The 23,615-nt window shown below is 40.3% G+C and overlaps 2 protein-coding genes across 2 annotated transcripts in view; one reads left to right on the top strand and one right to left on the bottom strand.

Annotated features, from left to right (window-relative positions):
- The window catches only part of prpf40a (pre-mRNA processing factor 40 homolog A), a 32,948-nt gene extending 21,434 nt beyond the window's left edge, over nt 1-11,514 (bottom strand). The window contains exons 1-4 of the mRNA XM_062965794.1: nt 10,817-11,514; nt 4,237-4,374; nt 1,196-1,276; nt 232-262 (exon numbers count right to left, since the gene is read on the bottom strand). Of these exons, the coding sequence (XP_062821864.1) occupies nt 232-262; nt 1,196-1,276; nt 4,237-4,374; nt 10,817-11,218 (652 nt within the window). The 5' untranslated portion in view covers nt 11,219-11,514. The remainder of the gene's footprint in view (nt 1-231; nt 263-1,195; nt 1,277-4,236; nt 4,375-10,816) is intronic.
- A 57-nt stretch (nt 11,515-11,571) lies between these two features.
- Nucleotides 11,572-21,941, top strand: arl6ip6 (ADP ribosylation factor like GTPase 6 interacting protein 6). Its single transcript, XM_008117712.3, has 4 exons — nt 11,572-12,140; nt 14,867-14,920; nt 16,866-16,998; nt 19,425-21,941. Exons 1-4 carry the CDS (start codon nt 11,708-11,710, stop codon nt 19,516-19,518), a joined length of 714 nt encoding a protein of 237 aa, XP_008115919.1. The 5' UTR covers nt 11,572-11,707; the 3' UTR covers nt 19,519-21,941.
- Nucleotides 21,942-23,615: the final 1,674 nt, after the last annotated feature.

Raw genomic sequence — 23,615 nt, 5'->3', positions numbered from 1 at the left:
AATAAATTGTTGTTGTTGTTGTTACAAAGAATCTGCCTTTAATAATCAATAAGAACCACACTTAACTATTTGAATGACTGTCATCTATCAAATAGCATGAAGGGAGATTTCAATGTTCACTCAAATAGCTAAATGGACTTTTAACATTTTAATTCTTGTAATGATTATATTTTTCTGCCCTGGTGTTTCACTGGGAATCTATTCAACAAGTAACAGACAATATATGCATACCAATTTGAGAATCCATATTGTTCACTCCTGGCTGTAGAAATATAAAAGACAAAGGCAGGAATTCAGTTAATATTTCTTCTCCAGCATTGTTCACAGATTAATGGAAATCTTACTGACCCACATGTTTATTTAAAAACCACCCATCATTTTATCAAAGTAGTTCTCCAAGAATGAACTGAAATGTCTAGATAAAAGAAAGAGAAGAAGGCCAAGCGATAAGCAAAAATCTTCCTTTACAGGCAGTCTGTGAACTGGGTGCCAATTCATGAGCTATTAAATTTGCTGGTCCAAATTAAATTTGCAAGAAAGAAAGAAGCAGTTGCTGTCAATGGGCACTAATATAGTACCAATCCTTCACAAATTAGGGGAAAATGTAAAGGTCAACAATACACTGTAAAACAGTGCTTCTTTGGTTGTTTGATCTGACTAACACCCCCCCCCCTCCAGTGACAGAACCTGCACTAAATTTGAGCCTATTGTGTCCAACAGTTTCTTGCTTTCCAGGAAATCCACCAAGGACTGGAACCAGTCAAGGGCCACCACTTTTGACAGCATTATTTGCGAGCATTTACTAACACTTTTAGGGCTGAAAATGGTCAAACCTGAAAAAGTAGTCAAAATGTCACAACCCTATGAAATGTCAACATAAGAAATTAGACTTTAAAATTATTTGCTTCAACTATAATAGCCATCAATATCTTCAGATTTGACAACTTTTCATTTGAAATATGCCTTTTAGCCTACTATGCATGCATAGACTAAGTATCACATAATCAAACATTTTCTGTACCTAATAATAAAGCTGTCCATTCACAATGTTTACCCTTCATTAACTTCCAATGTTTAACGACATAATTTTCAAAGTACCAAACTGTTTAAACATAAAAGATTCTCGACTACATATATTAGATAAAAAATAAAGCTACATATGTCACAATAACTGATAGCAAATCAATTTAATTACCGGTCCTGTAGGCTGCATAGGAGCATGAGACATATGGGGCGCCATCATTCCTGGCATCACTGACTGCATCATTCCAGGCATCTAAAAGCAAAATATGATTATAGGATTTGTTTACAACTTACCACAAAATTCTAAATATGTAACCTTGCTTATATTGACAAGGTAATAATATTTAACTCTGTTCAAAAAGAAATACTTTGGGGCATAAAAACAATGTTAAATGCTGTAAAAAGCGAATGAGGGAACTGCCTGACTCTTGGAATATAGTATTAGGGCTCTGGGTATTTTCCAGGTCTATGGTACTAAGGGCAATTCAGATTATAAAAACTATTGTAAACAAGATGAACTTAGGGGACAGCAAAAAGGTAAGATTTCTCAATCAGTAATCTATCAAAGGGAACCCAAAAGGGGAAAAAAAGAGGGAAATCAAAGTTTGGGGTAAAGGGATAGCAGAGAAATTATGAAAAGTACTAACCTCCCAAGTGAAAGTATTTTAAAGTTAAAACAACCCAAAGCATTAGGTCTATTCACAAGACACTGCAGGAATGAAGCCCATGTCATTTAGCCCCAAAATGTCTAGTTCCCAAAGCAAATCTTGTGACCTATGCAAACTCTATCAATCTTGAGGGCTCATTTACCTCATCTGAACAGAGAATAATACCTGAAGAACTTGTCTCACAGGGCTGGAGTAAGAGTTATGCTTGCAAAGATGTTCCAAGATGAAGAGTACTATAAAGTTTAAGAATTATGACTGCAGGGTTCAAAAACATGAACTGTTAAAAAAGGCTGAGAAATGCATGCAACAAGGATGCAAACTACTACAGGCACTTAAAACCTTATCTGCTGTTATTCCTTAATACATTATGGTGATGTGGCAATTCTTCAGACCGGAGTAACGTTGCAAAGCGATGATTACTTGGGGGTCTATTATAGGTCATTCAAGACAGAGAATAAAAGTAATTACTACAAAACGTGTGTCGCTCATGTTGATTTAACTGGAAGTGAATTCCTGAAAGAAAGCTAAAGGGATTTATTTCTGATCATTTTCATCAGACTTGCTAGGGACTGAGAGAATAGCAACAAGAGAAATAGTCTATACAAATAGTGGCAATATACTCCATTGGCCATATCAGCCAATTTCATGGCAAGCCCCACAAACAGTTCTTGGGAATTCACCCCCCAATATATGGTGACAATCCCTGGAAGGTTGGCCAAGGGACCCCATTCCCATGTATCTTCAGGGAGCATCAGATTATTGCTCCCTCTTACCTTCCATCTTGTGTGGAGGGAGAGGTATTTGGTAGGGCTACTGCTCCACCCTCAATCCACAAGGTTTTCTTGGAAGCGTGAGGAAGAGAAGAAAGAATGGGAGTGGCCCTCCCATTCCCCACCATCCTGTAGAAGCAGGAGAAGAAAGGAGTCTTGCCCCACTGCTGCTTCCAAATAGTTGTGTTCCACGCAAGAGATGCTCCCTACAAACCTCTACTCAGATAGTTTCAGAAATAGAGGATTCCTTAATGCAGGTGCCAAATTGATAGCCCCTAGGCTACAGAAAACAACAAATCTGTATGCTGCAAGTCCAGTTTTCGTTGACCCCAATAAACTACAAACTCCAGGTTTCAGCAAGCATCTTGTGGTTCACAATGGTCAATTATCTGTGTGTTTTGGCAGCCTTTTTTAATTAATTGGGGATATTCTTAACTTTCTGGAATACTAGCACACAATCTTCAACTCAGTATTCCTATAAACCATGGTGGTTGTAGGGAAACTATCATCAATGGGAATAACTGTTATTCCAATAAAGGTACACCTACAGTGTGGTATGGTGAAACATAGCAGATAAATCTCAAGTGGAACCTGCTGGCCCTCAAAAGCAATCAATGGAGAGGTTCTAAATATCCACAAGCTATTCCTCTAAAGAACAGATAAAATTCCTTGGAGGAAGGACCTGGCAGCCTAAAAAGAAGGGATAATAAATTAGAGCTATGAAGGTAAGAAACAAAAACCCTATAGTCTGAATTTAACAAAACCTACTTGTACCTCTAAAAAATCAAAATAAACACTTCGATATCTGCAAAAAGATCCAAGTGCTTTTGTCTTGTTATGTATAATTAAATTACATGATATAAACAAGAAATATGAGTTCTAGTAGTATAAAAGTAATAAAAAATTAACTGAAAGTAACAGCTAGGGGAAGGTTATCAATAATACTGAACTGCAGAGTGCTTTCTTCTATCAATCTCCTCTGAAAAAAAGGCCATAAAGACAATAGCTCACTGATAAAATTATTTCACACGTATTCCCTTTAAATTCATGGGGGAAATTACTACAGTCATCTATACTAACACATTGCCACACTGTTCATAAACCTTCCTACCATCTAAATGCCCAGACACAGTCCCTTTATTCACCTTCAACTAAGGCATCAGGAAAGAAGATGAAAGTTTCTAGTAGTAGGGATATTTCTGAAAGGAGATCTGACACGAGATATCTGAAAAAGGCATCTTTCCTGAAAGCAAGCTTAGACTACTGACCAAACAGATGGGGAAGGACTATTAGAAGAAAAACAAATGCAAAGCAAAATGTACCATTTCTGATTCCCTACATAGCCCCAGAAGATACAAAATACTAGTCACTAACATTAAGGGAGGGAAGTCAAAAGCAGGAACTAAAATGATTGAAGCGCTCAATGGCCATACACCTCAGAATTGTAGAGCAATCTGAGAAATATGCCCATGACCTTCCATGTTTAACACTGCAACCAAAATAGTGAGCACTATGGAACTGAAATTCTTCAACATGCATTACTCTTGTAATTAGATTACCTGCAGAAAATTGAATTCAATTAAATAAATAATATTTTTTACAAAAATGAAAAGCTTTAGAAGACTATAGTTATTTGAGGCTCAGTGCTATCTTTTAATGGTGTATGGTAATTTTTATAAAAGATTTAAATTACTGTTTTAAAATTGTAATGCATTACATTTCTGTAACTAATTACAGCCACTTATGCAACAAAAAAATCTCAGAGATTAATTTACCTGCCCCATTTGTGGTCCTCCCATTGGAGGCATCATTTGAGACATCATTCCATGAGATACTGGAGGCATATTTGGCGGCCTTTGGCCCATGGGATGCATCCCCATGGGTGGGTAATGGGGCATGCCTGGATGTCCCATCTGAAGGAAAAAAAACAACAGGAAAGTTTGAAAATACAGAGACCTCAGAAACAGTAGAAATGACATTATGAAAAGAGCAAACTTGTCTGGATTCCAATTCAGAAACTGTATAGTTGATTATGTCTACAAGGAGAGCAGAAAATTCAGTTCAATGATATGGGATCATGGGGGTTGCAGTTTTACAAAGACTTTAGCCTTATCTACCAAATAGTGCTGGCACTTCTCTAAACTACAACTCCTGTGTCTCCACAGCATTGAGCCATAGCAGTTAAATTTCTGGAGGATCAAATTATTCTCATCCCTAATCTAAATGAATACTTTTAAGTAAAATGAAAGGGCTAGTGGTCAAAACTGCAAATTACTTGACTACTTCCCACATTTTCAGCATTGCTATTAATTCAATTTATACCAAGTCCTTCCTCTTTAGGGCTCAGGGTGGCAGATGGTGTTCCTAGGATGATTCAAATATACTTATAAATATTCCATATACGCTTTAAATTTTCTAGCATGGAAATATGTCTGCCATATAGGTTGGCAGACAGGACTGGTAAGATACATGAATATGCTGTGGTATACCCATGATACATTTCAGATATTGTATGTAGTGTGTAGAACTCCTCTAATACAAGTCTTTACTACCGTGTTTCCCCGAAAATAAGACAGTGTCTTATATTAATTTTTGCTCCCAAAGATACACTAGGTCTTATTTTCAGGGGATGTCTTATTTTTCCATGAAGAAGAATACACGTTTATTGTTGAACAAAAAAAATGAACATTTATTATATACCGTAAAGTAGTTGTCATCACAAACCAGCATAAACAAACAAACTTTGAATCCTATCAAGAGTTTCTTGTTACTACTAATATTTCCATGTACAACACTCTATGGTATGTACATTTACTGATCCTGCATGCTCTGGTGTTCTGTTCGTTGGGCATGCTTCCAAACAAAAACTTTGCTAGGTCTTACTTTTGGGGGAGGCCTTATATTTAGCAATTCAGCAAAACCTCTACTAGGTCTTATTTTCTGGGGATGTCTTATTTTAGGGGAAACAGGATATCTACCACAAATCATTTTATAATACTACAAAAAGTACTTTGTCCATTATTAATACATACACATCACCTTGAAGGACAAAAGCACACAACCAAGATGCAATAACCTCAGCCTCTGGGTGGGCAATGATTACCAGGCCTCTATCCTAAAACACAGTCTGCCCAAGGTCCTTATATCATTAGCTGTGCATGAAAATACACGCTAATTACTCTTGACTAAGCAACAGGCATTCAAGAATAAATAGCATGCATACCAGGGACATTCAAACCATCAAGAAGAACTGATGATGATCCTACTTTATCACATAATCCTAAAACTTCAGAATCTAGCTCTCTGTTGTCATTAGATTTTAACTAAAATATCAGAATCTAGCTCCTTGTTGTCAAAACACTCATTTTCTAGAAATTATCAATCAGGGACCACTTTTTATCACCAACCACACTATTTAACATTAGAAGCCATTTAAAAAAATTATTTTTGGAAACCCGAGAACACAGCTCTCCAGGAATCTCTAGGTCCCTCAGCATGATTCTATGGTCAACTATGCTAGGATCATGCTGGGGCAATCTACTGGTTTCTAGACAGCTGGTCTGCTTGGTCCTCCAGTGTGACTCTGACAAGAGTTGCACTGAAGAACACAGATATTCTTAAGAGAAAACATTTTAACTGAATCAATGAATACTCAAACCCCCAAATCAAAACCTGCAAATATGGCAGACTGACTGCATACAGTATATATTTAAAATAAAGACCTTGCAGGCAAACAATATGCTCTAAGTTTCAAATATGTTATAGCTAGTGTTGCATCTTTCTACTGTAACTGTTGAATGTATCAAGAGTCAGTTTAATGTACAGTAAGATTCCCCACATCTGAGGGGGGAGATGTTTCTGGCCAGAACACAATTACCTGAAATCATGGCTACTATCAGCACAATTCTATCGCAACTTATGGGAAAAGCATACCATAGAACTGCCTGAAGGACCTAGCAAATTCTTGGAGACAATTTTTCCCCAGGTGCAGGTAAGTGAAACCACGGATATGCATTCTGCAATTATGGTGTGTGTGCATCTTACTGTAATGTCTGAACAAGACAGACTATCTCATCTATGACCTTACAAGAATGGATCATAAAACAAGTTTAGTTCAGTCATAACACAGAGGCCTGTTTCTGAAGCAAAAAGTCTCTGCCTTATGACTGAACTACAGAACTAGTCTTCGTCAAGATAATAAAGCTGTCTGAGCCTGAAGATAGGAGTAATAATACCAAATGTGTGGAATACCATACATGCAAAATAACTATCTCATGTTGAGCCTTCATTTATCTACATAAACTGCTTTCAGTTCTGACATTTTCCTATGCCCAGACAGAGTTTTAAACATTCACATGACAGGGTACAAAAGTGGCTTTATAAAGGTACAATGGCGAGTTTATATATTAACAGGAATCAAGAAAATGTTACCTTTCCACTCCACTTGTAGTAACACATTGTACCTGGAACTTGAACCAAATTATCAAGTATTGTATCTACCTTTAAATTAATGGATTGCTTAGCAACCTGCCTACGAACCAATTCAAAACAATTTCCTGGTATATAAAGATTAGTAGTGATTGAATACTCAATATAGTGGGGTCTTGGTATCTATTGGGGTTTGGGCCCAGGACACCAACATTTATGAATGCCAAAATTCATTAATACAATCGTGTCTCTTATACAAAATGGCAAAATCAAGGTTTGCTTGCTTTTGTCTTCATTTTGGGAATATTTTCAAAACATTAATAGTTAGATCTGTAGATGAAGAATACATGGATATGGAGGGCAAAATGTTTTTTTTTAACAGATAAACTCCTCCTTCTAAAACATGCACACTTTACATATGTGGAAAAGGATGACAACCAGAATTGCTTCCTCCTGCTTTCCAGGTTAAGATCATATGTAGGCTGCGTGCACCTGAAGTAAACTTTGCAAGAAGGCATGAAGAAGAAACATATTTGTAAGTGCACCCATGTGAACTGCATGTGCTGCTTCTTAGGTTGCATTTACACTGTAGACTTCATGTTACTTGCTGTGGCTCAATGCTATATAACCCGGGAAATGTTTTTTGACACATTATTTAGCTTTTTCTGCCAAAACATGCTGATGTTTCACCAAACTACACCTCCCATGATTTGAATATGGATGCAACAACAAATATAGTTTGGTGAGTTATAGTGTTGTAATTCAGGGAACTGCACATCAAAGTCCACAACCATAGAGCATTTGAAATATCTTGCCAAAGTACAAACCCTACAATTCTGTAAGATGGAGTAACAACAGTTAAAGTTTTAATGGTTTTAAACCATAGTGATGTTATTTTAGGTATGTGATGTGCTTTTATATACAGTTTATGTAAGGCACTGCATTTTGCAATTACATTGTAAACCTCTTTGAGTCCCCCCAGGGGTGAGAAAAGCTGTATAGAAATGTATCAAATATGTAAATAAAGCAGCTATGAAACACTGTAATAATAATATTCTCACGAATCAGGAAGTTTTAACTCTCATCTGTACTGAATCAGTGCAGTTTGTCACTGCTTTAACTACCACGGCTCAATCCTATGGATCTTGGGAGCTGTAGTTTGGTGAGAAACCAGCACTATTTGCTAGCCAAGGCTTGAAAAGCTACAACCCCCAGAATCCCATAGCATTGAGCCACAGCTGCAAAAGTGGAGTCAAACTGCAACAAATTGACCGTGCAAGATGTATCCTAAGAAACACCTACGTTGTGTGGAAAATTTGATCAGAATGATGGGTTAGAGGACGTGTCTGTCAGAAGATGCGCTGTGCCATTTTGAGCTAACCTGACATGGCAATGGGGCCATCCTGGATGAGAAGGGCTGCTAGAAAAGCTTCCGTTTGCCCTGGGCAGGCCCGTAGCCAGGATTTTGATTCCGGGGAGGGGGGGGGGAGTCTGAGAGGATCTACCCTAGCAAACCTTTTGTATCGTTATCCCAATACCCCCATGCATATGGGATATATTGAGCATGGTGATCAGATCATGATATGAATAAACATAACAGTTTAAATAGTAAATGTAAGGCCTTCTCATGGACCACCCTGAGAATTTTGGGGGGGGGGGGACGACGGACTGAAGCCCTTCAAGCCCCCCCCCCCCCCCAGCTACATGCCTGGCCCTGGGATAAGATAGAGCAGAATGAATACCAGGGCTTCATGCTATATAATCTGGGAGCTGTAGTTTATATAGCCTTACAGAAATGTAGCAATTTGATGCCATGAACATACATACAATAAAAATAACATATAAATTAAAACCAAAAATCAAACAACAATATTAAAACAATTGATAAAATAACGTCATCCAGAATCAAATCCAAGGCTGTTCTACTAGTCCTTTCACTATTCCATATACTCATATTGCACTAACTTGCTAGCCAAAAGCTTGGTCCCATAACAAGGTTTTTACTTTCTTCCTAAAGGTCAGGAGGGAGGAGGCTGCTCTGATTTCGCTGGGAGGGAGTTCCAGAGCCGAAGGACCACTACTGAGAAGTCTCTCGTCCCTGCCTGTCGAGCCTAAGAGGGAGGTGAAACCATGAGAAGGGCCTCACCAGAAGATCTTAACCTCCGAGGTGGATCATAGAGATCCATTCGGACAGGTAAGCTGGGCCAGAATCATTTAGAACTTAATATGGGCTAAAGCAGTGGTTTACCTTTTTCTTTTTTACCACGGCCCACTCTAACCAGGGCCCACTCTCCAACATTAGTACCAAAAGGGTTACAAATCAACTTTAGATTTGGTTTGGTTATTTGTGGTGCTGATTCAGAAATTTGCATTGGATAGACCAAATCAGCTCTAGTTTCTGATACAGAACATATGCCATCCAGTAGTCACCATCTGCTTGCCCACAGAAACCCATATTTAGTAATCTAGAGCTGATGTGGTCTATCCAATGCGATCTTTTGAATCAGCAACCCAAATAACCAGATGTTGTGACTCAGCTGGAGTCTCAGAGTGACTCTAATGGGGATTGTGGGATTCAGGTTCTAGATGTCCATGATGATGACTCGGATGGGAATTATGGGATTCAGGTTCAGAGTGTCCCTGTGGTGCGAGATGAGGAGTAGGGAGGCATTCCCACGGCAGGGAATGGTGGAGATGATACTGAAGCTAGCCAGGTGCAAAGGGAGGATAGCTTCCAGCTAGATAGCAGGCAGACAGAGGCTGCTGCTAACGAGCTGTCTGGCCTTGACGAAACAGTATCCCTGGACCGACCTGGCCATTTGGAATTCCAAGTTCGCAGGAGCGCCAGAATAGCAAACAAGAGAGAGGTCAGAGGCCAAAGAAATGTGTTCATGTTATGCAAGGAATATTAAAGGGTGTGCTGAGAGACAAACCTTTGTCAAAAGCAACGTCTCGTTTTGGAGTATAGAAGCTAGCTCTTGCTTTCTTGCAGCCCTGTGTATTTTTTTTTCATGTCAGGAGTAACCGGAGTTGCTTCTGGAGTGAGAGAATTGGCCGTCTGCAAGGACGTTGCCCAGGGGCGCCCAGATGTTTTTGATGTTTTACCATCCTTATGGGAGGCTTCTCTCATGTCCCCACATGGAGCTGGAGCTGATAGAGGGAGCTCACGCACACTCTCCCCGGGTGGGATTCGAACCTGGCAGCCTTCAGGTCAGCAACCCAACCTTCAAGTCACAAGGCTTTTATCCCCTAGGCCACCGGAGGCTCCTTGCCTTGTGTATTCAAGCTATGGGACTTTGTCATGCATTCATGTAACCTTGTTTTATGCCTAATGTTTTCTTTGATTATTCTCTATAGCTCTGATTTTGTGACAATCTTTTGGAACTTTAGTTTTGCTTTTAAGAGCTACTTATGTCTTATCTTCTAATAAACTACAAAAGGCTATAACCTGTGTGCAACCTGGTGTATTTAGCAAGGTGAAACTAACCTAAGGTGCGACACCAGACTGAATCTAAAGTTGAGCAAAAATTGCTTTGTAACCCTTTTGGTACTAATGTTGGAGTGTGGTCCCAGGATAATAATAATAATAATAATAATAATAATAATAATAATAATAATAATAATAATAAAAGGTTGGGAACCACCGACATAAAGGGATAAATATCCCACAAAATTGGGAGGATAGCGATGGAGGGCTGGAGAAGTGTTGGAGGTGCAGCAGAGGGCCTGCAACAAATCTGGCGTGAGAATGAATGCGCCTGGCACCACTGCAACCGCTATGGAATCCTGGGAGTCGGAGTTGAGTGAGGCGCTGGCACTCTTTGACAGGGGAGGCCCAAGGCCTAGTGAAATGGCAACTCTGACGATCCCAGAGCATTGTGTCTGCATGCACCGTGGGTCGGGGCCATTCAAATGCTGCCCACTCACCATGAGGGCGTCTCGGCCCATGCCGCCACCGCCGCCGCCTCCTCCTCCGCCGCCGGGACCTCCTCCTCCTCCTCCGGGCCTCATTGACGGGTTGAGAGGGTTCCCTCCTCCGCCGGGGCCTCCTCCTCCTCCGCACCTGCCGAGCATCCTTCCCCGGAGCGGCTGGCGGGAGGCGGGCCCGAATGGCAGCAGGGGCTCGGGCTCCCCTCGCGGGGGCAGGAGCGGCGCCAAAAGGCTGACGGGCTTCCCGGAGGGCCAGTCGGGGCCGCGGCCTCTCTTGGGCGACTGCTCGGGGCCCGGCCGGACACCCTCGCCCGGGTTGAGCTGCATGAGCGGAGGCGGCTTCGGCAGCGAGAAGGGCAAGGCCTGCGGGGAGGCCGCCGCAGAGTCCCCGCCTGACATGGCCGGCTGGCCCGACGGCCTCCCTCTCTCGCTCCCTCTCAAGAGCACCTAAGTCCGGCCTTCCTTCTTGCCTGACTGAGGAGAACTACCCGGGAAGGCCTCGTTGTCGAAAGTCAGCCTATGGAGATGCAGCCTCGCGCTCTGGAAGGAAAAAGAGGCGGGCGGGGCCGAGAAACAAACAAAAAAACAACGCCGCGTGGTTGGCCCTCTGTCTCTTCCTCGCCGCAGGAGGCTAAAAAGCGGCGCGGGCGGGAGGGAAAGGCCGGCTCTCGTCCCAGCAGAAGGCCCCGGGCGGAGGAATGGGAAGGGAAACGAGACGGGCCGCGCAAAGGACACTGGGAAAGCAGCTTCCGTCAGCAAGGCTACGGAAGCCCAAGAGGTTCCGCCTTTTTTAGCGAAGGGAGGAGAATTCGGGCAAAGAGAAAGGAGAGCCGTTGTGAGGGTTAAGAAAGGGGGTGGATTTAATGGAGCCATGGGAGGGCGCGGAGCATGATGGGAGGCCGCACATTGCTGTTAGGAAGCAGGAAAAGGCGGGGCTTCTTCATCTTCCCATCCACCACCTTCTTGGCTGGACTTCCGGAGAGGCAGAGTGGTGGGCCTCCTCTTGTTTCCCCGCCCCTCCTGCTTGAGTGTTCGGTTGCCATGGCAGCGTCTTATCTGGGGCCTAGCGCGGCCTGGACGCCGGAGGGAGACAGGGTGGCGCGGACCCTGGAGGCGGACTTCGAGGAGGAGGAGGAGAGGGGCGAGGGCGCGGGAGGCGTGCTGGGCGGCCTTAGCCGAAGCTACGAGGCCGCCCCCGCGGTTTCTCGGGCGTCGCTCCCCGGGCGCCGGTGGCCCAGCAGGATCTGCGCGGTGCTCTGCTGCCTCCTGGCCGTGGCCTTCCTGGCCTTCCTGCTCGCCCTCGGCTGCTTGGTACTGAGAGGTGAGCGCCCAGGAGCATTATATTTATTTATTTATTACAACATTTATATCCCGCCCTTCTCACCCAACAGGGGACTCAGGGCGGCTTACAATAAAACACACATATAAAACCTGTACAATACACTATAAATCGGTTAAAAATCAACTTACATAAAACATTCATAGAACGCATTATAAAATACAAATAGGCGTGTTCAAGTTTAAAAGACTGGGTCTGTCAATTGAGTTCCAGCGTACATAATAGTAATGCTGCTGATAATTATTCGAAGGCCTGGCCCCACAACCAAGTTTTAACCTTCCTACGGAAGGATAGGAGGGAGGGAGCCTGCCTGACTTCAATGGGGAGGGCGTTCCATAGGCGGGGAGCCACTACTGAAAAGGCCCTATCTCTCGTCCCCGCCAGCCGCACCTGTGAGGCTGACGGGACTGCGAGCAGGGCCTCATCTGATGATCTTAAGCTTCGAGGTGGGTCGTAGCGGGAGATGGTTGTTTATGTGTTTTAAACTGACTATTTTATCACGTTATGATGGTGATTGGGTTTGTCCCCATGTGAGCTGTTCCGAGTCCCCTCGGGGAGATGGAGGCGGCATACAAAAATAAAGTTGTTATTATTATTTATTTGTTTAGTCGCTTCCGACTCTTCGTGACCTCATGGACCAGCCCATGCCAGAGCTCCCTGCTGGTCATGGCCACCCTCAACTCCTTCAAGGTCAAGCCAGTCACTTCAAGGATACCATCCATCCGTATTGCCCTTGGTCAGCCCCTCTTTTTTGGAATTCCAAAACACCTGGAGGGCCCAAGGTGGCCCGTGCCAGGTTTAGCCTCAAAGCGGTTGACACCGGAGCTGGAGCATGGCCACAGATTGGCGGCACTGTAGGAGGAATGCAGTTTGACACCAATTTTAACTACCATTGATCAATGCTATTCTTTTTAAGAGTTATAACTTTACAAGGTCTTTAGCCATTTCTGCCACAGGCTCCGTCTGCACTGCCATATAATGCATTGAACTTATATGGCAGTGTAGAATCATAAGAGTTGAAAGAGACCTCGTGGGCCATCCAGTCCAACCCCCTGCCAAGAAGCATGAAAATCACATTTAAAGCATCCCTGACAGATGGCATTTCAGTCTCTTTTTAAAAGCCTCCAAGGAAGGAGTCTCCACTACACTCTGGTGGAGAGAGTTGCACTGCTGAACAGTTCTCACAGTTAGGAAGTTCTTCCTAATATTCAGGTGGAATCTCCTTTCCTGTAGTTTAAAGCCATTGTTCCGCGTCCTAGTCTCCAAGGCAGCAGAAAACAAGCTTGCTCCCTCCTCCCTAAGACTTCCCCTCACATATTTATAAATGGCTTACATGTCTCCTCTCAGCCTTCTCTTCTGCAGGCTCAACATGCCCAGTTCTTTAAGCTACTCCTCACAGGGCTTGTTCTCGAGACTCTTGATCATTTTAGTCACCCTTCTCTGGACACATTCCAGCTTGTCAACATTTCCCTTCAATTGCGGTGCTCAGAATTGGACACAGCATCACACTGTTGGCTCACATTACATTGTTGGCTCATGTTTAACTTGTTTTCCACAAGAACTCCAAGATCTTTTTCACACATACTGCTGTCGAGCCAGGTGTCCCCCTTTCTGTATCTTTGCATTTCATATTTTTTTCTGCCTAAGTGGAGTATCTCAGTACAATAAAATGCATTATACAGCAGTGTAGATGGGGCCAAAGGGTGCTGGTGCCTCACCAAACTCCCAGGATTCCATAGCATTGAGTCATGGCAGTTAAAATGGTGTCAATCTGGATTAATTCTACAGTGTACCAACTCCCTAAGGCAAGTACAGTTATGATGAGCCATGAGCTGTTGGCTAAAAGTTCACAGGAAAGCAAGACGCTGTTGTAGCTAATGAATACAAATATGGTGCTCATCCCTAAAATATTAGAAGAAAAAAATCCCCCATGTTGGATAACCTGATACCTTAACTTTTGCTCTTATTTATATATGGTGTGTGCATAGTGCTTATCATCACATTGCCTGCTAATGGCAAGGAATACTCAGAGGTTGTTCTGATAGTTTCTTCGTCTGAAATAAAGTCTACAGCACCCATTATTACTTGGTTGTTTTTTATCCTTGTTTTAAGCAGTGTTGATCCCACTTAGCTTCCAAGATCAGACAAGGTCTGGTGATTTTAGTATTTAGGCCCCTGCTTCATATACTGGATGGTTACAGGTCCTAGTGTGTGTGTGTGTGCATGCACATGCCTTCAGGATACTTGGCTGCTTATGGCGTTACCTTGTATTTGATTGGGTTTTCTTAGGCAATGAATACTCAGAGGTGGTTTTGCCAGTTCTTTCATTGAAATACAGCCAACAGCACCTGGCATTCATTGGGTGCCTCCCATCTCACTCCTAACTAGGGCTGATCATGCTTCCAAGATCGTATGGTATCTGACTCTCGTATTATTTGCCATATTCTAGGCTTTGTTTCTCTCATAAGCGTTCTTGGTGTCATAAGAGCTTCTATGTACATATATTTATAGACAAGGTACCCAGGCTACAGTATAGAGAAGTTCAGGAAAGAGAGGATTTGGCCAATTTTCATTGCAAAGAGGTAAATTTATTTATGTTTTTTTTTAAAAATAAGCAGGATATCAAAAATGTTTTCTGAGGGTGGGAATTTTGCACTATAAGATTGATCCCAGAAGCTATTGTAGATAATCATGCTTTCTCCTTGCAGATTTGAGATATGAAAAAGAAAGGGCTGAAGGTACTGTAGAAACAAGTATTTTAGGTAAGACATTTCTTAAAATTCATTGTGGAAATCTTACTGGTGCATTACTCATTCTTGGATCAATGACAGCTATATATATATTTTAAAAAGATTCTTCTTTAAAGGAACTGTGAAATTATCCAATACCTTTACTAATAATCAAAATGTATTTCCTACATTTGAGGTTTATAATGTTCCATGAGTGCTAATATATATTCCATTCATATTCCAAAAAATATTTTCAAACATGCCTAGATTTCTAATTTAAAAATTATAGCAAATAATGTATGCTGAAATCATATTATATTATCTTGAGTTATACCATAAGTGTCTTATTTTATTCTACCCATTCACTTAGTATAAAATGACTTATTCGGTGCTTTTGAGTGAGGTGTGGATAATGTAACCACAAGACCATAACTGCGGCCACCACCTCCTCTTATTTTTAAAAGTTTTCATTAAAAAGCAAAACAACTTTAAATGTCCCCTTTCACAATTATGCTCGACCCTCCTTGGTCTGTTATAGCCTGAAGGAGGGGCTTTATTCAGAACCAGAAGTTATTCTTCCTCATTTAAAAATGCATCTTCCTCCTTTTTTAACAAGGGTCCTACTACTTTTCTTACAATACTATATTTTTATAGCACAGTATCCTACTCTTGGAGCCTCCAGTGGCTCAGTGTGTTAAAGCGCTGAGCTGCTGAACTTGCAGACCGAAATGTCCCAGGTTCAAATCCGGAGAGCAGAGTGAGTGCCCGTTGTTAGCTCCAGCTTCTGCCAACCTAGCAGTTCGAAAACATGCAAATGTGAGTAGATCAATAGGTACCGTTCTGGCGGGAAGGTAACGGTGTTCTATGCAGTCATGCTGGCCACATGACCTTGGAGGTGTCTATGGACAACGCCGGCTCTTCGGCTTAGAAATGGAGATGAGCACCAACCCCCAGAGTTGGACACGACTGGACTTAATATCAAGGGAAACCTTATCCTACTCTTAACTATGATGGCAGCATCTTGTAGATTTCTGAGGTTTGTAGTTGGGGGATGGGGGAAGACCTCTCTGGTGGAGAATCCTAAATGCTTCTCCCTAAACTTCAGATCCCAAGATCCCAAAAATTTTGGTATGGTGGTTAAAGTGAAATCATAGTGCTAGAGCAATGTACTGTTATAAGGATCTCAGTCTAAACCAGCAGAGAATGGGAAAATCAAAAGCATAGTGAGATTGCTCACCTCAGAGGATGTAATTATGACTTCAGTGATTTTTTTTTTAAAGGATTGGAGTGACATGCACTGTGCGCGAAGGGGGCGGGGAGTGAGATATATACATTCCATTGAAGGGAACACATATTCCCTGTACTTTGGAAAATGAACCCCGTTGCTTGCTATGGTTATCCAGTCAAACATGCTATAAAGATACTATCTGGATCAAGGATTGGTCCAAGTCAGGGCTTCTTATACCTTTTTCAAGTGACCCCTTTACGCCCAGGAATTTTTTACATGACCCCAAGTATATCGGTATATAAAAAGTTATATAAATCAAACATTTACTGATAAACCAGCATTTGCAAAGCTTGCTGAACAGGATAGTTTTCTTTTTTTGTGAAATATAGCTAAAGCAATTTCTACAGAGTTGTTGCTAACAGAGTTGTTGTTAACCCTGCACATTGTTGCTAACAGATTCGTGTAAATATCTAGGTGACATTCAGAAATGTTATTGTTGCCAAATTTGTCATGACCCCAACATAGAGCTAAGGGGACCCCATTTGGGGCCAGGACCCTCAGTTTAAGAAGCAGTGGTCCAGGAATACCCCACATTCATCATCTGAGTAAATATGTGTTAGATTGAATTGTATTTAGTTAGTTAGATACCTGTTACCTCCTTTGTTTTCTACTTTCTGGCAATATCTTCTGTGTGCAATTTTATTGTATTTTAAGCTTTCAATGTTTGCTAATATGCTCTTCTTTTGCAAGGATTTTGGGGTCTTCTTATTCTGTCATTAATGACTGGGCTGTCGTGCTGCAGTTTTTCCTGGACAGTGACATACTTTGATTCCTTTGAACCAGGAATGTTTCCTCCTACCCCACTCTCCCCTGCACGGTTCAAGTAAGTATTGGTTTACTAAGATTAAAATGTGACGTCTTGTAGAAATTGCAAGTCAGCTGTAGAAATTCATACATTAGATACGCAGAATATAACATAGAGTGTAATTACAGATGTTTAAGGAACAATCTTAATAAATGTAATGATTCTAACGCAATTGTGCATTCTAGAAAATATAACCATACTTATATATGTTGATGGTTACAGAGTGTTGTCTCAAATGTCCAGTTAGAATGACATGAACTCTATAGGCAGTATCCAGTGATAGTATTCTACTGGCAGAATAGCAGCATCCAACAAAATTGAAAGAGGCAGCTACTCTACAGTAGACCCTTGTGCAAGTCCCAAAGCCAATCTGAAGAACTTAGAAACAGAACAGACAATGAAACAAGAAAGAAAGAAATGTTGGATTTAGTTCTATATTTAGTCAAGGATTTAATTCTTGCAGAAACTGTTGTTAAACAACTGAGAGGCCATAGGTGCAGAGCCCATACATTGCTTTGCATGCAAAATGCTTCACATTCATTGCATACCATCTTTTTTAAAAACAACTCCTGCCTGAAATGGTTGAATGGTTTCCAACAGTGTAGGTAAGATAGACCAATGCCATTCCTATATTTCTCATTCTAGCTAGTATAATCTGCTGGTTGTGTTGACTAACAGTAGAGTCTCACTTATCCAACATAAACGGGCCGGCAGAACGTTGGATAAGAGAATATGTTGGATAATAAGGAGGGATTAAGGAAAAGCCTATTAAACATCAAATTAGGTTATGATTTTACAAATTAAGCACCAAAACATCATGTTATACAACAAATTTGACAGAAAAAGTAGTTCAATACGCAATAATGCTATGTAGTAATTACTGTATTTACGAATTTAGCACCAAAATATCGCGATATATTGAAAACATTGACTACAAAAATGCATTGGATAATCCAGAACGTTAGATAAGTGAGACTCTACTGTATTTTGTTAGCACCTATTTTTAAATTATGTTAAAATGGTTTTAAAAGTTCTACAAATTGGCCAACAGGGTGTGCACTACTATAAGTTTTCACATTTGTCGCAAAACTTCTGTTATGTTTGGCAATATCAGTGCAAGGTGAAAATTAAAATATTGTAACATCTCTTAGGGTCACCAATACCTCCTTTTTAGCTCAATTTAAACTATGTAAATGTTTCCATTTTGGGAAGTCTTTATGTGCAGACTATCTGAAAGACCATCTCTTCTCTATGAACCTGCCTGTGTTCTAAGGTCTTCAGGAGAGGGTTTTCTCACAGTCTCACCAAGGCATGCTTGGTGAGGGCATAGGGGAGTTGTCTCAGGGGCTAAGCTGTGGAACATCATTCCCGGGAAGGCTTAGTTGGCTCACCAAGAGGCAAAGATTCTTTTATTTAGACACCCTTCAGCTCTTTAATTAGTTGTACAAATGAATTTTGATTTTCATGATTTTTCATAGGTGTGCCTATTTAAATTTTTTAACATTTGTATTATGTATTGTTTTAGTTGTATATGTTATCCTGCACTGTAAGCATACTAGAGCCTCATATTGAGAGAGAGTCAGGCTATAGATAAAACAAGTAATGGATAACATAAAATGCTCAAGTTGCTTCCAGCAGACAATGACACAGAAAAGAATAAAAACACAGCTGTATAAGAAATAGGAGGCTTTGTAAAACAAGAACTAGAACAACTAATCTCTTAATGGTTTGGAACAGTAAACAAGTAGTTTTTTTTAATAACGGTCATAAATGCATGCTCAGTAAACAAGAGGTCATTCCAGAAAGTGGTGGCCAGAACAGGGAAGGATCATCATAATGTTGCCACTAGATGGAGCTCTGCAGGTTTTCATGAAGTGAAATCTAATACAGGCAGTCCCTGAGTTATAAAAATCTGATTTACAAACAACTTACAAACAACTGATAATTAAGAAAAGGGGTGAGGAAACAGGAAGTCTGAAAAAGCCTTTTTTTTTTTCAAAATTCAGTTATCACAGTGACAGAAAGTGAGGTGAAATCTTCTGAACAAGGACACAGAAAGCAAAACAAACACCACAGGGGTGTTAACCCTTCCCTGTGCTATCCAAAGCGTACATGCATATGGCTGGAGTTACACTTTAAAATGTGCAGGTTCTGACTTGCATATGAATTCAACAAGAAAAAACCTACAGAACCTACCTTGTACATAACTTGGGGACCTCCTGTATAAGAAACCTCTGTATTCCAGTAGTTTGAGCTGCTAATCCCACAGTCCCTTAGCATGCTGGCTAAGGCTTCTGGAAGTTGAAGTCAGTTCCATCTGGAGAGTAATCCTGTGACTTTTGTCACTTCCAATTTGCCTTTTAATCTTCCTATTAGAATAAGTGAATTTATTCGACTTTCAGTGTTTCTTTTCTGACTAATTGGTCTTCTTATTTTCTTCTCAGGCGAATGACAGGACACTCTTTTCACATGGGCTACAGTATGGCCATACTTAATGGAATAGTGGCAGCTCTCACTGTCGTGTGGTGTCTTTTTTAGTGTGTATAGAGATGTCTCAGCTGTATAGAAAATGCACTGTTTCCTACAAGTGTCTCCAGTGCCATGTACTTTCTCCACATGAATACATTTTTTCTAGAAACCAGCTGGAGGCTGAGAAAGATTGCTATGTACAACAATTAATCGACTTTCTAACAAATGTCCAACTGCTTGGCATGATAGCCACAGGTGAGAGTGGTTTCAAACTGACTCTGCTTGGTAACTATTGTGAAGGAAAGGAAACCACTCTGGATCAGTGATGTTAAAATGCTTGTTTTGTGTTGGACTTCTTAAATGACCTTTATGCCTTCTTTTGAATCTTATTTTGACATGATGCATACGTAAGTACAAGCCTTGGACTTTTATGTTCCCCAAGGAGCAAAAAGGTGGTGTGGAAACATTTCTTTTCTATGACAGATCAGGGATTGAAATAAATGTAAACTTCTAGAATGTTATTGTTACTAGACATTTTTGCTCTATAGATGTCAACGGTAATCAAGATTTGCACATCAAATGTAAACAGCTTTAAATTATTCTATATTTTTAATGATTTAAAATTATGTTTCCTGTAAATATGTAAGATATAACACAGTTAATACAACTTTCTTCACCTGGTGCCTTTTGGAGATTTTGGTCTCTCATTAGCCCCATCAAGAATGGCTAGAGGTCAGGAACACTTGTACTCTAAAATATCCAGAGGGTTGTATAAGAAAAATAAAAAGCTGTAAATCTAGATTTATTGTGATCTTTATTCTGTTCTATGATGGAGGAAAACTTATATTTTATAGAAGGTGTACAACCTTCAGAGAGACTTGACTTTAAGAAAGGAGGCATACAGCACACACCATTTTCTTCCCCTCACTGTTGCTTTTGCCTTCTAATAATGCAACCTGGTAAAGTTTTTGTTAAAAAATAAAATAAAAACAGCTGTAGAAAAAGAAAGCAAAAGTAACCTGAGAACAGAACTTTGTAGAAGGAAAATTCCCACCAACAGAAGCAAATACTAGATGCAGACACAGTAATAACGCTATATTAAGGCAGGTTTGAGTGAATGTAGCTTTGCTTTCAGAGGATTAAGCAGTTTGACAGTTACCTTTTGCTAAAAATGTTTTTCAGTTTTTAGAAGATACTTTTTCAGTGAGTCACACTAAATAAGACTTTTATTAGAGTACATGCCTGAAATAATTATTTGCATGTGAAAATCATGATTTTGATGTTGAGAAAGATCTGTCTTAAATTCTCATTTCTTTCTGTATGTTTATTATCCCATTATTCTAAATAAGGACATTTTTGAATAATGTAATTTGTTGTCTTCTAATAGCCAAGATCCAGTAATACTGGGTACTAGAGAAGATCTGTTGAATTAATAGGATCTACAGGATCTTATTATTTAGCACTTTATCCAAGGAATCTTCTCTAGCTGGAACTACCAATTAAATGTAGGCCTTTATGATAGCTTTTATATGTGTTTTAAGTTATCATGGATGCAATATTAAACTAGGAATTTGCGTTGACCTAAACAAACCCTAGGCTCTTTCTTCATTTGTCACAAATACAAGAGGTCTTGCTTAACCATCTGAAAGTAAAGCTACCTTCACTCAAACCTGCCTTAATACAGGGTTATTACTATGGCCTTACAATTAAAGTTATGTTTATTGTCCACATTTAGTCTTTGCTTCTGTTGGTGGGAATGTTCCTCAATTAAATATTGCTCATTACATCTGAGGACAAACTTGGTTAGCATTAAATTTAAGAGGTCAACACAATTTTGGCTTACATTGCTAAATCAGGCATGGGCAAATTTCGGCTCTCCAGGTGTTTTGGACTTCAACTCCAACAGTTTGTAGTAGCCAGTAAGCTGGCTGGGATTTCTGGGAGTTGAAGTCCAAAATACCTGGAGAGCTGAAGTTTGCCTATGCTTTTGCTAAGTCATAGTAAAAGTTAACCATAGTTTCACATTTAGCCATACAGGGTGTTTGAAAAATAACTCCCTTGTTTTAAGTTAAAACGCATTAAAACTAGGGAGTTCTTTTTCAAACACCCTGTATGATAGGAATGATTGAAAAGGGGGAATGAAATCTACATCTCACAGACACACCAGTGGAACAGAGGCGAAAGAATGAGCACAAATATTGTGTCTAAACCAAATGTGCTTGCTTGCCTTGTTTATTGAGCACTTTGAAAGAGTGGGCTGTGTTTTAATAGCCACTATGAACTGTATGCTATATATAGTATTAAAATAAGTGCCAAGATAGCTTATTAAAACATTGTAATTTTTAAAAAGTTATCATTCTGACCTGAACCAATAACTGGTCCATGTTACATATGCACCTGTAAATACATATTGTTTTGTCTACATAGTATTTTCCTACATTCAAAAAAAATGCAGTAATTTCTTATGGCAATAAAGTATTTTGGTCATATTTCTTCTTCGATCTCCTTTGACCATTTCTTCTGTGTGAATATTAATTGCAACCTTATACCTAATCTCTGTTGTCTCTCTTGAATGAGAATGTTCTTCTTGGTCTTATTATCTTGGCCCTTTTCTGCACACATGGAGATTCCAAATAGCAGTCAGTAGAAACACTTGCCAAACACTGACCAAGGAATGATGGGCCTTTTTGAAGCTGTCCCCATATCCTTCTTTGTCACAGTGCATGGGTCTTTACCATTATGTTTGGCAATGACATATCAAGAGAGATTGAGCCACAATGGCGCAATGGGTGAAACCCTTGTGCTGGCTGAACTGCTGACCTGAAATTTGGGTTGCTGACCTGAAGGTTGCCGGTTCAAATCCACAAGATAGGGTGAGCTCCTGTCCGTCAGCTCTAGCTTGTGCGGACATAAGAGAAGCCTCCCAGCTAACACATCTGAATGCCCCCGGGCAATGTCGCTGTAGACACCAGAAGCGACTTGCGGTATGTTCTCAAGTTGCTTCTGACACAATTTTTTAGAAAAGCAACAATGGTATGAATTGTGATGCCACAGGTAAATTTTCTTTTGGCCTGTTCTTTAGCTCAGGGTTTAACAAATTAGGATTTGATGAAATGCTTTAGTAACCATCTTGGCAGAAGGGCTTCAAAGGGATTGTCTACATTGTCCAAACCTTCACATTCAGTTTCAAAAGAGATTTTAGTATTTGGTTTAACAGAGTTCTAATGTTTCTGCCATTAGGAACCCTGATAATGCACATAAAAGTGTGTGTGAGAGTTTCTGCCTTCAAGTCACCTGTTGATTTGTGTTGATCCAGTGATTTTTCAGAGGGTTGTCTTAGTTAGGGATATTCAGATTTAGTTTTGTCAGTTCTCTCTCCCCCCCCCCCCCCCAAGTATAGTCTACTGCACCAATTATTGGTGGTCTCCCATCCAAGTACAAACCAGAATTTAGGAATTTCAATTTTAAATGTGTGTTTTATAACCTGTCCAGTATGAGATAAGCAATGATCAGAAAATTTGCATAGTTTTATCATCATTAGAACTCTGAGATGCATTTCACCTCAGCTAAGAAGCATAAAAGCAGTTAACTAGATACAAAAATTCGTTTAGACAATATGTAAATTTTAAAAATGCTCTCATAACATTACTTGCATTTGACTTGATTTCCTGTAGCAGTTAAGGCATAATTGATTGACTGATTTCTGTTGTAGCTTTTACATGTCATGTTTTGACTTAGAAATAAATAAGCCCCATTCACTTAGATGCTATTTATCTCAAGACTTTTGGCCCAAACATTTAGGACAAGGGACATTCAAGCTGTCAATTCATTGGATATGGTATGCACTACAGGTGTTATCGCTGCATTGTCTGCTTTTTCCTTTTTCAAAAATTGAGTCAGACTCAGAGTGAAAGAATTAAAATATTCTATCTTCAACTATAGGCATTATAGTGTGACAGATTAAATTCAAATAGCAGCAGGGATGAATTGAAAACTTGGACAATCATAAGTGACTCAGGCAGTAAAACTATCAAATGCTTGGATGCAATCAGTATATCTTCAGGGAGCAGATAGCAATGAAAATCTGATGCCAATCATTTGAGCAGAGTGAGAAATGACAAAGAAAAGCATTGTCTTGCAAATAGGTCAACAGCTCAGGTGCTTTG

This window comes from Anolis carolinensis, chromosome 1 (genome assembly GCF_035594765.1).
Source record: "Anolis carolinensis isolate JA03-04 chromosome 1, rAnoCar3.1.pri, whole genome shotgun sequence".
In the NCBI taxonomy this organism is placed as follows: Eukaryota; Metazoa; Chordata; class Lepidosauria; order Squamata; family Dactyloidae; genus Anolis; species Anolis carolinensis.
Note: the sequence above shows the minus strand (reverse complement) of the source record. Positions and strands in the feature narration are given on the sequence as shown.